The sequence below is a fragment of the Labrus bergylta genome, chromosome 1 (genome assembly GCF_963930695.1).
Source record: "Labrus bergylta chromosome 1, fLabBer1.1, whole genome shotgun sequence".
Lineage (NCBI taxonomy): Eukaryota > Metazoa > Chordata > Actinopteri > Labriformes > Labridae > Labrus > Labrus bergylta.
This window is the reverse complement of record NC_089195.1, coordinates 21,589,166-21,604,428: the sequence shown is the minus strand read 5'-3', so window position 1 is coordinate 21,604,428 and position 15,263 is coordinate 21,589,166. Positions and strand designations below refer to the sequence as shown.

At 40.7% G+C, this 15,263-nt stretch overlaps 1 protein-coding gene across 1 annotated transcript in view; it reads left to right on the top strand.

Moving 5' to 3' along the window:
- Window positions 1-1,890: 1,890 nt before the first annotated feature.
- mtnr1aa (melatonin receptor 1A a) overlaps window positions 1,891-15,263 on the top strand; it is a 38,950-nt gene continuing 25,577 nt past the window's right edge. Inside the window, exon 1 of the mRNA XM_020647172.3 lies at window positions 1,891-4,597. Within this exon, the coding sequence (XP_020502828.1) occupies window positions 4,414-4,597 (184 nt within the window). The 5' untranslated portion in view covers window positions 1,891-4,413. The remainder of the gene's footprint in view (window positions 4,598-15,263) is intronic.

Below are 15,263 nucleotides of genomic sequence, written 5' to 3'. Positions count from 1 at the left end.
CTAATTCTGTAAGTCAGAAAGTGTTACAGTTTGGAACTTTTACACAATAGAATCGTGAGTCTAGCTTACAAGCCTGCTTGAAACAAACAGTGGATGTAGGTACTTCCAAGCTAACGTAATGTTAAACATCGTAATATTGCACAGGAGCTGCTTTATTGCCTTTGTTAGCTGTTGTCTAAAAGAAGCTAACTTTAATCATCATATTTAGTTCTACAATGTAATGTGGAGTGGATTTCACTCCAGATTTTTACTGTTAGTTATCTGTTCAGTTGCTTATTTATGAAGAAGAGCTGATAATGATAAGCACTGTTGGTGAGCCAACATTTCTTTGACTTACTTTAATGGGCTACTTAAGCAGAACATTAACTTTTAACCTTTGAGCTTGCCATCACGAGTAAGTAGCTGCTGTGTGAATATGGTGAATTATCATAAAAATAACAAACATCTGTCTCATGTTATACCTCTGCTGTTCCTTTAAAGACAAAAATAAAAAATGCACGTGGTATAAAGCAAGCCTGTTTATATCCATCTAGTACCTTGTTTTCTCTTTGAGACCACTTTAGTATAAGTGAACTCTCGGTGCAGACGTGTGCTTTCCTAAAAGAAAGGGAGTCAAACAAAATACAGTTTCCCTTCCTGCAGATATGTCTCTCTCCCCCTCAGAGGAATGTTCATTACTTGTCGAGGGCTGGATTGCATGTTCTAGGCTTTGCTCCTTCACTGCTATAATTACTGATTCATAAACTGCTTCAATTATCCATTAGATAAAAGTCTCATAGCTCTGGATGCCCATAAAGGCACAGCAGGGGAAACACTAAATCACAGGCTCAAATAAGGCGAAGAAAGAAACAGGAGGTTTCAGGTCTACTGTTAGGGAATGTTTTGACATACACCACCACAAAACGATCATTTATGCACATAAGTCGGTGTATTTTTGGTATATGGGTTATATGGGTTTTTACTGTATTTGATTTGACCTTGTTGACTCATCCAACTGGTAAACTAAAAATGTTGGTACAGGTCATTTCATTCATGAAAAGTTTGGATGAAAAGTTTACAAAATCACTGCAAATCCATCTGAGAGTGAGTGCTTCAAGTATCAAGTCCCACGGCTGCTCATTGGTTTGAGTTCCACTCCCTTCACACAGGAGGCCAGAAAAAAGTCACAAAAACTAACCAAGTAGAGAAGAAGTCTGCATTCAATAAGGTTCCTTTATTAATCAAAGATATTTAAACTCATATTCTTGGTAACAACATGTTTACCAAATCCCAGTGACAAAAATCCTTCCTAAAATCATACAGATTCTATAGCAGTCAACGCAGTTTTAACAAGTTTGTATGTTCTCATTTTGTGTTCAACCAACCGTGAGTTTTTATAGATCAATATTTTACCTTGTCATTACCTGAACGTTTGTGAAATGAATAAATGATGGTTGATCCGTCAGATGCAATGCCCCTAAAGTTGATCTCAGTCCAAATGGATCTAATGCATTTATGAGTAGGAAATGTTAACATCATTTTTTGCTTTGTTTGTGCGTATGTATCTACAACAACTTGCTAACCAACCATTTTTCTTGCTGCACTTAATGATGCCTAACTCTAATGCATGAATGGCTCTAACGATTTTGAAATACCAACAATAACAATAATGAACACTTGTGTCTTGCAGTAGTCGGCGCTATGCATCTTACAAATACAGAGCTGAAACCTCAATGCATCATCCCAGATGTTGTAGAGGCAGAGTGCACCTAAAGATAACTTTGGGATATTTTCTTGATTAGATTTCAACATATTTACATGAATTTCCATAGTTGATGTTTGTGACCTGCAATAAGTAGTTTTAATTTCAATAAAATTACATTAAAAAAAATAATTTCTGGATAAAAGGCCACACTAAATGTTGAGTGCCAGATTATTATTGAGGAAAGAGAAGAAAAGTCTAACAAATTGTTGCATTTCCTGATGTTGAAGCATAAGAAAGTCCCCATCTACTGTTTCTCACAGTACATTTGCTTTCTAGTTCACAAATGATAATCATTCATAAATCTGTCATTGCTTTTGCGTCTCCTCCCTTTGACATAATGGCTGATATAAGACTTTTGTAATGTGTTTTTCAAACACTGGATTACAGCATTTATTGATCCATGTCTGCCAGCGAAGCAGATCGCCGCAAAGAACAGGCTGACCTAAAATGTAACTGAGTCATGAAAAGGAAGAGATAATGATCGTATTTAGGATGAATGAGATCACAAATTTCACCATATCATACCATAATCACATAAATCGTCGTATCATGAAATTACATTACAAAAGGAGATGAGACGAAGGAGGAAACAAGAGTTCAAAAGGAGGCTCAGGATTTTAATGGCTAATTATTTTGGAGAAGCTTTTGAGTAGAAAGGACACAAACAAAAGTCTCAGCAGGATGACAGCAAAGTTTGGGTTTGATAATTGTATTGTACTGCACTTGCAAACCAGAAACAGAAAGAGAGAAAGAACAGAATGACATAAAAAGAAACACAGGGTTATCAGTTGACAACTTTTAACTATAACACACACACACATACACACACACATTTGGTGTCATACAACTAAGCAAATCGAAGTCTGGTTTTCCTCTGTAGGCAGTGAATAACATCGTAAGGCCAGGAGTTTTATTTTTTTCCAGTGAAAGATAGGACTACAAACAACATATAAAATACTTATTAAACAGTCTGTTTACTGTTGAGGACAAAAAGCAAGGAATTAAATGAATGGCGCAGGTGAAGTACGGTATAAGGATGCTCGTAAATGTGCTTAAAGGAGTGAGAAATTTATGACTTGGTGTTGCCTGTTAACAGGAGGTCACTGACAGGGCACTGATTGAAACAAAATGTTTAAACAACACTGTCAGTAAATGACAACATTCATCAAAAAAAAGAGTAAAAAGAGAATAAAAAGGGATTTTGTAATTGTAAAGGGCTCGTGAGACAAATAACAGAATAACAGTGGAGCAACATAAATGCCAAAACTAGAGAGATTTTTTTCAGATCCTTTTCTATTTAAAACTTATGTGTTGGGACCTTCTCAGGTCCTTTTAAGATCTTGAGTCATTAGCCTTAAATAAATTTTCACTTTTTGGCTGCCTCGCAACTCTAGTCCATTTTATTTCCTATTGCTGATTATGTTGCTAAAACAAAAAAGTATACATCGCTTCATGTATAAGTGAAAAACCACTGCTGTATATTTAAATAAAAATCCTGTTATTAAGGTCACTAGTTTAGATGATGACATCATTGCGTCCTATAGTCTTGAAAGATTGATGGATGAATAATTGAACAAGATAATTTTAAGAACGTCCTCAAATGTGCAGATTAGATAAACCATAGATGAAATATTCTTTTCTTGACGGGCTGTCATTTCGTGAGAGGACTTAATCAGATGCATAAATGTATGAGTGTGGAGGGGGGAGGTGACCCATTTGTTGTAAACATCAATGACAAACAATAGAATCATGACAATGCTTTGTATAGAATCTGTAACCATTCATAGAGGGAAGCTATAGACAAAAGCAAAAGAAGCCTATTTTAATTGATGGTGTATTATTGTCTGCTTAGTGGGGGTGTGGATATCTAATCTAATACATTCATGGGTTAAACAGTGAATTCTAACAGAGCTACATTTCTGAAAGCACACATTCTGGATTCAGTTTCCATATCTAGACTAATCCAAAGACGAGAAAAATGTGGAACATTTAAAACCTGAATGAAATTCGAACAGTAGCATGAGCTTTATTTAGGAAGAAATCAGTCTCTGGTTGTTTTGTAAGTTTCCCTGAGGTAGTGGGATTTTTTTTTTTTTCTGAAACAAAAAAAAAAACATGAATGATTCTTCCAAATGATAATGAATGGGCTACTGAAGCAAAGCGAAGCGAGCAACCGCAAAGCCATGAATGAACACGCATCTTGTAAATGAAAAAGGAAGTAGGTCGCTCTCCGTGCCATCAGACGCTGTCATTCCTCCTCAAGGCCAGCAGGCGACGGTGTTTCTTCCCCTCAAAATAAAACCGCTTGTCTTCGGACTGTTTAATCACATGCTGGGAAGGTTTGAAGTTGCGGCTTCATGTCACACATGCGTACCGACAAAGTGAATGGCATACGGGCGCTGAAGTGACACCGAGAGAGGAAGAAGACCGTCTGCAAGAGCTGAACAACGACTCGCGAGGGGAGAAGAAGAAGCAGAAGGAGAAGAAGAAGCAGAAGAAGCAGAAGAAGGGGGAGATAAGGTGCGCATGGGGAGTATGAAGATGAAAGCCGCGGGAGGTTGTAGTATCCCACCACCGGCGTCTCCAAAATCCAGGCTTTAGGACGCACGGGGAGTCGCGGCACGTTGAATTTGGACCAGTTGAGAAAGTTCAGCGGCTGTAGCTATACAATGGTTATAAATGGGTCTGAACTGAACAGCTCGTCGGAAGACTTCAGTGACACCGTGCTGAACCGCCCGCCGTGGGTTACCACAACTTTGGGATGCTTCCTGATCTTCACTATTGTCGTTGACATCCTTGGCAACCTCTTGGTCATCTTCTCCGTGTATCGGAACAAGAAGCTGAGAAACGCAGGTGAGTGAAAGTCTTGGGGAGAAAAAAAAAAAAAAAAAAGTGAGCGTGCGTGCATAGCGACGGAGCGGCGCGCGCGTGATTGAACTCAGCTGCCTTTAAAAAAAACAAAACAAAACCTCGGGACAATTTTTTTTGAGTGACAACAGTCTCGTCTTAATTAAGTTAAACACAGCTGTTTAAATCATGCAGCGTTGCAAAAGGCTGCATTTTCTTATCAATTAAGGGCGCATTGTAAGTGTGAGTGAAGGAGACATTTTATAGTCGTAGTTTTTAAAGGCTGTCCATTTTAACCGCGAGCTCATCATAACAAATCCGAGCCACCACGAATATGCTAGTGCACGCGATAAATACAACCATGTCATCCGTGACGAGATCGCCTTTTAAGACTGTTTTAGCCACCTTTATAAGATGTGTCTTCCTTTTATCCCTTAAATGTCAATTAAATACATGTTTATTGTTTTATAATGTAATTATGTGGTTACAATTGTGTTCCTGCCCATGGTGGTTGATTGTGATTGACAGCTCAAATCGACATCGACTTGCCATATCCTACTTTTGAAGCATATACTTCACTGACCTACGCCAGGTACGCCAGCAGCTATAAGCAGGCTGAGAGGAAAGAGAAACACTATAAATTATTGACACAGTCTGAAGCCACGGGGAAAGCCCAGCACTGCTTATACTAATGTTTCCCAGGCTTTGCCACTATTGATGGTACTCCAGCCTGAATATTTGATTTAATAACTGTGATGACATTTTTTAAATGTATCACCAGGCTGATCTTGTTCCATGCATGCTAGTGTTTTTTTTATACTGCACACCACTTCACTGTGTATTTCATTATGATATGGCCTGTGGATTCAATTTTGCGCCCCCTTAGTTTGGACAACATTGACACAGCGGTGTTTGTCTTGCTCAGCGAAGGTGGTAAAATGCTCATAATTTAATAGTCAGAGGACAGGGAGCTGCTGGGAAAAAAAAACAAAAACCCAAGAGGCTTCTGTCATGCTGAGTGCTGCGCACACCAAACTGGCAGCTACACATATCATGGCTGTCATCATTAGGAGGCTGTAGTAGGGCGATTTGCTAAATACACTCCTGACATTACCATTTCACTCAGCGCAGAAATGTTAGGGTCAGAATAGATTTACATCATGTGGATAGAGAGCACAGAGAGCGTCCTGTAAGAAAAATACAGCGTATCTAGGAGGTACAGAGATGTGATTGACTCTGCATGAGATCTCTGCAAGCTCCAAATGCTTTATTATAACCGCTATTTGATAAAGAGCATAATATACTGTAGGCTACGTCCTGGATTTAAGTATCTGAAGACATCCTCTCTACTAGACAAACTATCTTAAAATCAAATTAGTCCCTGGTACTGGAAATTCTTCTGTGTAAAACTGTAAGTGATGTTTTTCGTGTTAAATTGTGCAACAAAGCTCAGGATAAGAGGGAAGATGATTTAGGAAACTGCATCTTTGAAGTTGTTCCCCCTTAATTATTTCTAATCACATGTAAGGAGGTCATAATGCAGCAGCAGCAGGAATTTAATCAAGCATGTAGTTAACTTCCATTATCTCCATATTCAAGCCTTTAATGTTGTGTAAGAGCATTGAGAATTACCAACACAGAAACACCACTTATTCATTCAGCTCATTCAACTATTCAATTTTCCTTTTTTTTTTTTTTGCCACGCTGAATTGCGACCGAGCATCCTGAAGAACGACCCACGGTTTGAGGATCAAAAGTGCGCTGATGAGCAAACCCTAGGCTTAATTGTGTTTTGCATAACCGTGTGTGAATACTAACCAGTCTCTTATTACGTAGACTGATGACGTTGTTCTCCAAGTTCATGACTTCGAGGCGCTTTTTCTACTTTCCATTCAAGTTTCAGAAGCCAGCCATGCCTAACTGAAGGCTCTCGCAATTTGCTTTCCAGAGAGCCATTGGCAAAAAGTGTGCAAATTGGCAGACATATTGATTGGTATAAAAACATTCCCATTCATACATTCATCACTGCTGGAATGTTTTGATGACGATTGGGCTGTTGGTGCTGGCCCTTAATTTTGGGAATTCGATGCTGCAGAGAATTGTTTGACAGGCAGCTACTCATTTGACTTGAACTAAACACCAGACAAAACCTCGAGGAGTGAGAGTTTTTACTGCCTCACTTTCTGTCCACTCAGAATTCAATTTCCTGCTGAGTAGATCGAACAAAAACAAGCAGGCACGGATTTTCTTGGCATGAACTTAACACGTTTAGAGACGGCACAGCAGTCGAACAACAAGGGGATAAATATAAATAATGAGAAATGAAATCTTCTTGGTGGAGAGCCTGGCAGGCATTGGGGCCACATATTGAAGGCGGCAGCAGAGCTGCTGTCTCTGCAAGGCCAAAGTCTCCGTCAGTGCAGGAAATGGCCAGTAAGTGAAGCCAACAACACATGGTGAGCGGTTTGAGCTGCATGGCTGGATGCAGAATCAGTGCTGTGAGCTCAGCCCAATGCCAATAAATCATCTTACATGTACCTGTTCTGTTGTAGATAAAGGAGATTTTTCAATTCATGCTGGAGGAAAGAACAAAGGATGCCAACAGGGAATAGCTATTCACCATTTGGCTTGCTGTTTGGCTTGATGAGGACTTAAACTCATAGCATATAATCTGATATGGGTTTTGTGTAGCTTTTTTTTTACAAGAGAAGAGATTGTCTCCTTGACAAAAAGTTTTTTTTGTTACAGTTCAAACTAGATCTGTTTTAAGGCTTGCAAAAATCTTGCCTATGTCTTTTTTGATACGGATAGTTTCTCCACCAGGTTTAAACAACATTTCTATGTGAAATAGTGGTTACCATCTAAATAGTAAAGTAGCAGATGGAAACTCTGAGGCATCCTATTGTGTATACTGAGGCATCCTACATACTATAGTGACCCTTCAGGTAGGAGTTTCATCAGTCCTCTTAGGAGAACAGCTGAATCATGCTCTTCTCCAATCATATGCTATCAGCCTAGATTTGTGAATGAGAAAAAAGAAGTCCCTTCTTTTTGTGCCTTCTTGGAGGAAAAGTCACAATTGTTTTCAAGCCGTCCCCGTTTCCCTCGTGTGGCTCGTTCCTCGGGCAGAGAACGTTGCAGAATGAACGGCACAGGAGCTTTAAAACAGCGGCTTACCTACTGTGCCGCGTGCAGTCTGAAGTGACAGACAAAGACTGACACCTCTGTGCACCGAGCTCCGCTGTTGCAAAACAAACCAAAGAGCTCCACATTGGAGCGCGGCTGTCTGTTTTTCAGTGTGACATAGAGTTTATCCTTTTTTTTTTTTTCCCAGCACTGCATGCGTGACTTGGCTGCGTGCCGGCAGAATGTTATTTCGGATCGTTCATTACACGTTCTTCTTCTATCTGTTACAAAAACGATTGCTCTCAGTGTAATAAATGTTTTGAGGCATTAATGCAGAATTAGAAGGTATTTACATGGGCCTCCAATTAAAACGAGCGTTTTAGGTTTCTAAATATCCATTGGCTTTGTTTAAAGATCCTGAGCGGAAATTGGCTCAGCGCTGCAGAGCTTAATAAAGAGATGATTGTGAAAAGCAAACAAATCCCCTCCTGTAGATGTTGTGGAGTGGATGCTGATTTTGCTGCATCCGGGTTTTAGTTTCATAATAAGGGGAGCCTTTTTAAAGAGTTATTTTGAGAATCCTTTAGTGAAGCCTTTATCACGGCCGCACACATCCTAATCGATTGCAGAAGTATGATAAGCACAGCTGAACAGAACAGGTTTTTGATTTAAGTCTGTGGTGACCGAACCCAGACTTCTCTCTCCCCAGCAATGTTTTCCAGCTCCTCCTGAGGCGTTCCCAGGCTAGATGGGATATATAATCCCTCCAGCGCACTCTGGGTCTGCCCCGGGGTCTCCTCCCAGTTGGTCGTGCCTGGTAAACCTCTAAAGGGAGACGTCCAGGAGGCATCCTTAACAGATGCCCAAACAACCTCAACTGGCTCCTTTCGATGCGGAAGGAGCAGCGGCTCTACTCCGAGCTCCCCCCCGAATGTCCGAGCTCCTCACCCTATCTCTAAGGCTGAGCCCAGCCACCCTCCGGAGGAAGCTCATTTCGGCCGCTTGTATCCGCGATCTCATTCTTTCGGTCACTACCCATAGGTCATGACCACAGGTGAGGGTAGGAATGTAGATTGACCGATAAATCGAGAGCTTTGCCTTCAGGCTCAGCTCCCTCTTCGCCACAACGGTGCGGCACAACGCCTGCATTACTGCTGATGCCGAGCCAATCTCACGCTCCATCCTACCCTCACTCGTGAACAAGACCCCGAGATACTTGAACTCCTCCATTTGGTGCAAGGACTCACTCCCCACCCGGAGAGAGCAATCCACCTTTTTCCGGCAGAGAACCATGGCCTCGGACTTGGAGGTGCTAACCCTCATCCCAGCCGCTTCGCACTCGGCGGCAAACCGCGGCAAAATGCCTGCTGGAGCTCCCAGCTTGACGAAGCCAACAAAACCACGTCATCTGCAAAAAGATGCAGAGACGAGATTTTGAGGTCCCCAAACTGGAAACCCTCCTCCCCCCGGCTGCTCCTTGAGATCACACACTGGGAACGTGTCTGACTTTGTGCCGAGGATGCGGACACAGCTCCCACTTTGGTCATACAGGGACCGGATGGCTCGTACCAACGGTACGGAAAGCTTTCCCCGGAATTCTAAGTAAATGCTATGTTGAGGAACAGCCTGAACCACCGTGTGCTCAAATGGCCGGCAATCAATTAATCTTGACACATCTAACCGGTCTCTGGAAGGTATTCTTTGTCATCTTCTTTAGAGAAAACCAACATTGAGCCAACTTGTTATTGTACTTTTCTAAAGCTGTGCGTTCTCTGCACGGCCAACAGCAGATTGAGAAACTTTAATTTGAAGTGTAAATGTAGGATTCAGTAACATTTGGAACCAGAATGTGTTTCAAAAGGCATCAGGCATTGTCTCCCCTCGCTGCATAATGGACTCTATGACAGTGGTGTCAATATCAGCTGGTTGTATCATGTGCTTCCCCCCACTGGGGACATGCCTGCCTTCTGTGTGAAGCCTGCTAAGCCCCCCCTTTGGCTCGCACAGCTTCAGTTTCATCCACGGAGAGTCAGAGATGGTCGTGGTGAGTGAATGACAGCTGTGGCCAGGGCATGTTGAGCGGTGTTTGAGAGCCAGATTCACTTTGAATGAGTTCCTCATCCCCTTTTTTTTGTCTCATTATCAAAGCTGTTTCTAGCAAAGGATGTTAAACTATATGCTCTATATCACTGTTTATATTAGCCCTCCCCCACCTTCACTTATCACTGCTTTTATCTGCTTTTAATTGGTGTTCATATACTGAAGTGTGACTATATATTGCTATTTAAACGGTGCTTTACTTGTAATTATGAAGACTTTAGTCCTGGTTGATTTGGTCCCAGTTAAAGTCCTTTAATGTGAAGCAACAGCGGGTGGGGTGCTCTGTTTGTAACAGCAGCAACTCATGACAAGTGTAAGGAGAACACGGTGAACAAAGAAATCACAATCGGTAACACTCAGTTAATGCAGACCTCTTTCAGCAGAAACAAAAAGCCTGTTTGCTATACTAAAAACCTTCATAGCTATAACTTTAAATCTTAGTTTAAAGAATGCAAGTTATTTATGATTCAGGGACTTTAACTCCAGTATGAAGATACAGAAGCCTGATGAGAACAGACATAACAGTGAAGTACAATCTAAAGTTTTTGCTTATTTGCTAGACTCTTTCATTGAAGGAGCAGGACTTCTTTTCTTTCTTTCTTTTTTTTTAGGAAAACCATACTTCCTATCTAAAGAGAGAATGTTTTTCCATCATGAAACCTATATGAAGGGGCTGAGTTTGTTTCTTTTTTAAAGTGTAGAGTGCATATTCATCATTTCTCTGAAGTATTACAGAATCTAGCAGGAGTTCAAGTGGGCCTCGCAGCCTAATCCATGAAAGAGGCACTCAAAGACCAAAGAGGTCACTGGTCAGCGAGTCCGTCTGTATGTGAACGTTGACACAAGAGGCACTTTAACTCTAACCACTGCATGTTCTCGGTCAATACAGTATCAGATTATACTCCCCAAAAATAAACACAACACAGCAGCCACATATTTTGTGCTCTCCATCACCGTCATTGAAATATGGGATGCCATCCTGAGTGTTTATCCAAGAGTTCATTAGACTTCGCACAAAAACACAAGGAAACACAAACATCAACATAATAACACGACTTTATTTAATTTGAGCCCTGATTAAGGCTGACTCTGTGCTATCATTCCTACTGTTCTCTCCCAGATATGCGAAGGCGCAGAAGTCACAGCTGCTCACTGGGTTTGTCAGTTTCTGTGGTGCTTGCTGTGATAAGCATCAGAGCAGCACAGTATGGTGGAGCAGCTTAACGCTATCAGAAAAGTGGAAGAAAAGGGCTCAGCGGTGAAAAACACAGACTAATTGGGGACCCACAACAGCCAGGAGGTCACGACTTTGCAATTAATTTATAGTTTGCCCGAGATGAATAAATGAGCATTGAGTGGCAGAGGATAAGGATCTCCTTCTTTTTACTCATGAGGCACTTAACTCCCTGCTATAGATTGGTTAATGCCCCTGCTGTCAGCCCGGACACGAGAAAAAGCAGCGTCTGCTGGCGTCCCCTGATGGCGCTTCGCACCTGATAATGTACAGTCAGCGCTAACTGTTGCTGTCTGGGCTCCGGTGTGTCCTGGAACATGTAAAGTACTTTCTACATTTTCATTACAGCTGGCTTGCATATCTACTTTATTTAGATTTCCATAGCTGATAAATGCACGGCTGTAGTTGCTCCTGGGATCGCGTGCATGATGTTGTCGTTGTTTGTGTTGCTTACCTTGTCCGTCTTGTTTTCTGCTGCTTTTTTATTCTCAGATGCGGCGAGTGCCAGAGTGAAAGGTTCACAGCAGTTCATAATAGTGGAGATAAAGACATAAAATAGGGAGGAATACTGCGAAAGAGGCTTATTTTTTTATTCTGAGAAGGATGCTCAATCACTATTATAGGCATTTCTGTTTTTCTAACATAGAAAGCCACAATCAAACGGAAATGGCAAAAAAAAAATCTGTATTTCTCTGCACAATTTTAGTTTTTTTTGCAGGAGCCCCTCCCCCCCCCTCGTTCCAGGGTTATCAGAGAAAGAAAAATTGACCCAGCGGTTTCTCTTTTGACTTGATCGACTGTTAACAAGATGCCTCGGCTTACAGACATTGTCATGTTTTTTTTGGAATATTTGCCGGATTATCTGAACACACAAAGCCCCTTTGCAGAAGCACATTCTGTATATATGACTTTTTAATCAGCTGCATAATACGATTTTCCCACTGAGAAAACACCTTTCATTTTTTTTGGTCTCATTTACATTCTGTGTATTGTTTCGCATTCCCCTTACCAAGTTCCAGTCACCCACCTTTTTGTTCTCCTCCTCCTCCTCCTCCTCCTCCTCCTCCCATGCTTACTTCCCCTCGCACACTCGCATACACTCTGTTTTTTTCTTCTTCTGCTTTTCCCGTAAATTTGACCTTCCAGGCATCATATTCCATGACACCCTGTCTGCTTACATCACTCTGATCCAACACCCCCACTATTCTCAAAGGACGTTATGTTGTCAGACCGCATACCTGTGGAGGAATTCTGCCAATAGCGCTTTGCATCAAACCAGTGGGGCAATAAAAGGCATAAAGCACAGACCTCTGAGCATTACAGATTATAGAATGGCCAAGTTGACGAATCAATTATGCCTGTTAATTCTTTAAAGTGTTAAACCATGTCCGGCGTGACATGGTGGAATTTAACAAGCTCCGGCTTCTGGCATCTGGTCTCCTCATCTTCTCATCTTCCCCGTGCATGTTTCCCATGCCCTGCTCTCATTCTGTCTCACGCAGGAGATTGTGTTTTAACTTGAAAAGGACGACATAATGACTCTATAAATACTTTGGCATACAAGAGAGCATACTTGCAGCCATTCAATATTGCATCCCCCCCAACTCCAACTAACCTCCCCCTCGTCATCTTTCCATGCTTTCCTGTGCTATTTTTAATCATTTACAATATTATACAGTGCAAACTTGTTTCTGCATGAATGGAGCTCGGGATGACGCACATTGGAAGCTTAAGGCAGTGAGATCAAGTAAAACGGAATGCCCATCCAAGGGGAACTATGCATAACACATGCATACTGTAGAGTGCTCGCTGTGGAGGGGGAACAGTTTGATTACGCACACATACAAACGCAAGGAAGGAGGAGTTTGGAGGTTGGAGATGCTGGCCGGTGATGAGAGGGGTGCCAGTTTGAATCCCAGTTGTGAGACTCAGAAGAGGGGAAGTAAGAAACGCTCTCAGTGTTCAAGGTGCCCTTGAATGGAGCACTTAGTCCACCATTGCTGCAAATTGGAACAACAGAGGAAGACTGTGGTCAGACTCAGCAGCTTCCAGCTGTTAGCGCGTCAGATTGTATGATCGTTAACGGAAGGCACTGATAAAAAAAAGAGAAAAATGCTGGGTCAGCTGATCCTTCTCAGATAGAATTTGTAAAAAAACAAAACAAAAAAAAAACAACTTCAACTGAACACTTTATTTTAAAATGGCTTTTTCTTATCATAACATAAATTATGACAAAAAAGGTCCAATACACAGAATGGGAAAAACGGGCATACTGCTCCGTTAGAAAGCCTCGTCAATCTCTACTTGCCAACTGGGAGTTTCAGTTGAATGGTGCGTAATTATGAATATTATAGCAGACACATTAATGCTATTTGATGTAGTCTTGTGAGCAGTCTCTCCCTGGGTTGTATCGCACCACTAGTCTCCGGGTTCAGCGACGTGTTTTTATCACTTAGATGCACCACTGATCTGTTCACACACTCCAGATGACTGCACCGTGTTATAAAAATAACCGTTTAAACCTCTACAAAGCAAAAGGAGGGAGGGCACAACATTCTAATAATAATCCTGGATTTAGAGATGAGCATGTTGTCCTGTTTTAAATTTAGTAACAGGGTTCAAAGCTAATTCTTAAATAGAAAAACAGCATCCTTTGTTTGATATGACCAGCTTCTTTTGGAGTGGTGGTGTCAGGTTTTTCTTTTTTTGGAACATGTGTTAGTCCTGTGGGAAAAAAGGAGAAACATGAATTAAAAATGGTAAGAGAAAGTTTTGTATTTGAAAAATACAGAAAAAGAAGTGATTCCGACCACAGAAAATTCCCCGAAGAATATCTTTGATGCCCATTCATGCAAGATTCATCCTGCGTTTCCCATGCTACCCTCTGAAAACTTATGTAACAAACGTCTATGTTTTTTTTCTTTTTCTTTTTGATTCACTGGGACTGGAAAAAATATCAATTCTTATAGACAGAGACTCTTACTACAAAAAGTAAAGTGCCAAAATAGAACCGATTAATCGGCCAGCCGATAATATTAGTTTATCAATTATTTATAGTTAGTTTATCCACTGACTATTGTATCAGCTAGTTTAATCTCCAATATCTTTCTCGATTTATTCACTGTTTAGCTAAACATAGCACTAAATAGCATTGCATTTGAGCAACATTTTATTACACTAGAGTGTGCTTTATGGATTACAACAAGCATTATCACGCTCCAGTGTGTCAAGCAGTGATGCACGTTCATGTGCCTTTACTTTCCAGTTGACTGACCATCTTGTCTTCATTCATCTCAATTATGTCTTATCCACAAGTGTTTAATCTTCATGTGAGCGATCAACACAAAAAAAACGTGTATATCCATATCTATCCATCTCTACAGATCGAACATAGATCTAAGAAAGATATCGACTGAGTTATCGGTCAGGGATTTCTTTTCTCTCTCTCCAGTATTCATATCGGTATATCAGCCCCATAAATGTCATATCTTTTGGGCACTAGTACCAAAAGCTCAAGCAATAAACAAAAAAGAATGATTTGGGATTTGTTTAATCTTCAAGCAAAACCTGAAAATATTGGAAAGCCTAATAAAGTATTTGAGGTTTAAGAATAAAATGATTAAAAATATTTTAGCGGGCATTTACTTAAAAAAATAATAATAGTATGTAGTTATTCACACTATGCACACACTTATACTTTTTTTATTTCTAATTGAGCAAATGACTGTATTTTTTTTAAAGATGTCACTCACCAGCAGCAAACCACAGAAAATGATCACTTGACTGCTGTCCTCTTCAAGATGCAGGTAGCATCAAAGAGACTCTCATGTAATCTTTGTTTCAGGAATGGCCTCAACCTTCTCTGTTTTGGTTCACTTTTATTACTCTCCTTATAGTTGTTCCTAACAGTCGGGGAACTGTCGATTGGGCAATTTATTGTCATCCTGAGTCGTATGATACAATTATTGAATCTCAGGGGCCAAATATGGATATGTAATTTGAAAAAAAAAAAAAAAATGCAGCACTCAAAACAGATTTACTTGGCAATTCTAAATCGACACTTAACTACTTTCACTACAATTTCTCAGGATGACTTGACTTGAAAGAGGATAATGTGAGCAGGAGTTAATTGGCTAAAGAAGAAGCTGATTGCAGGATAAAAAAATAGAAGAAGACAGCAGGATCATGTCTGACTACAGTGAAAGGAAATGG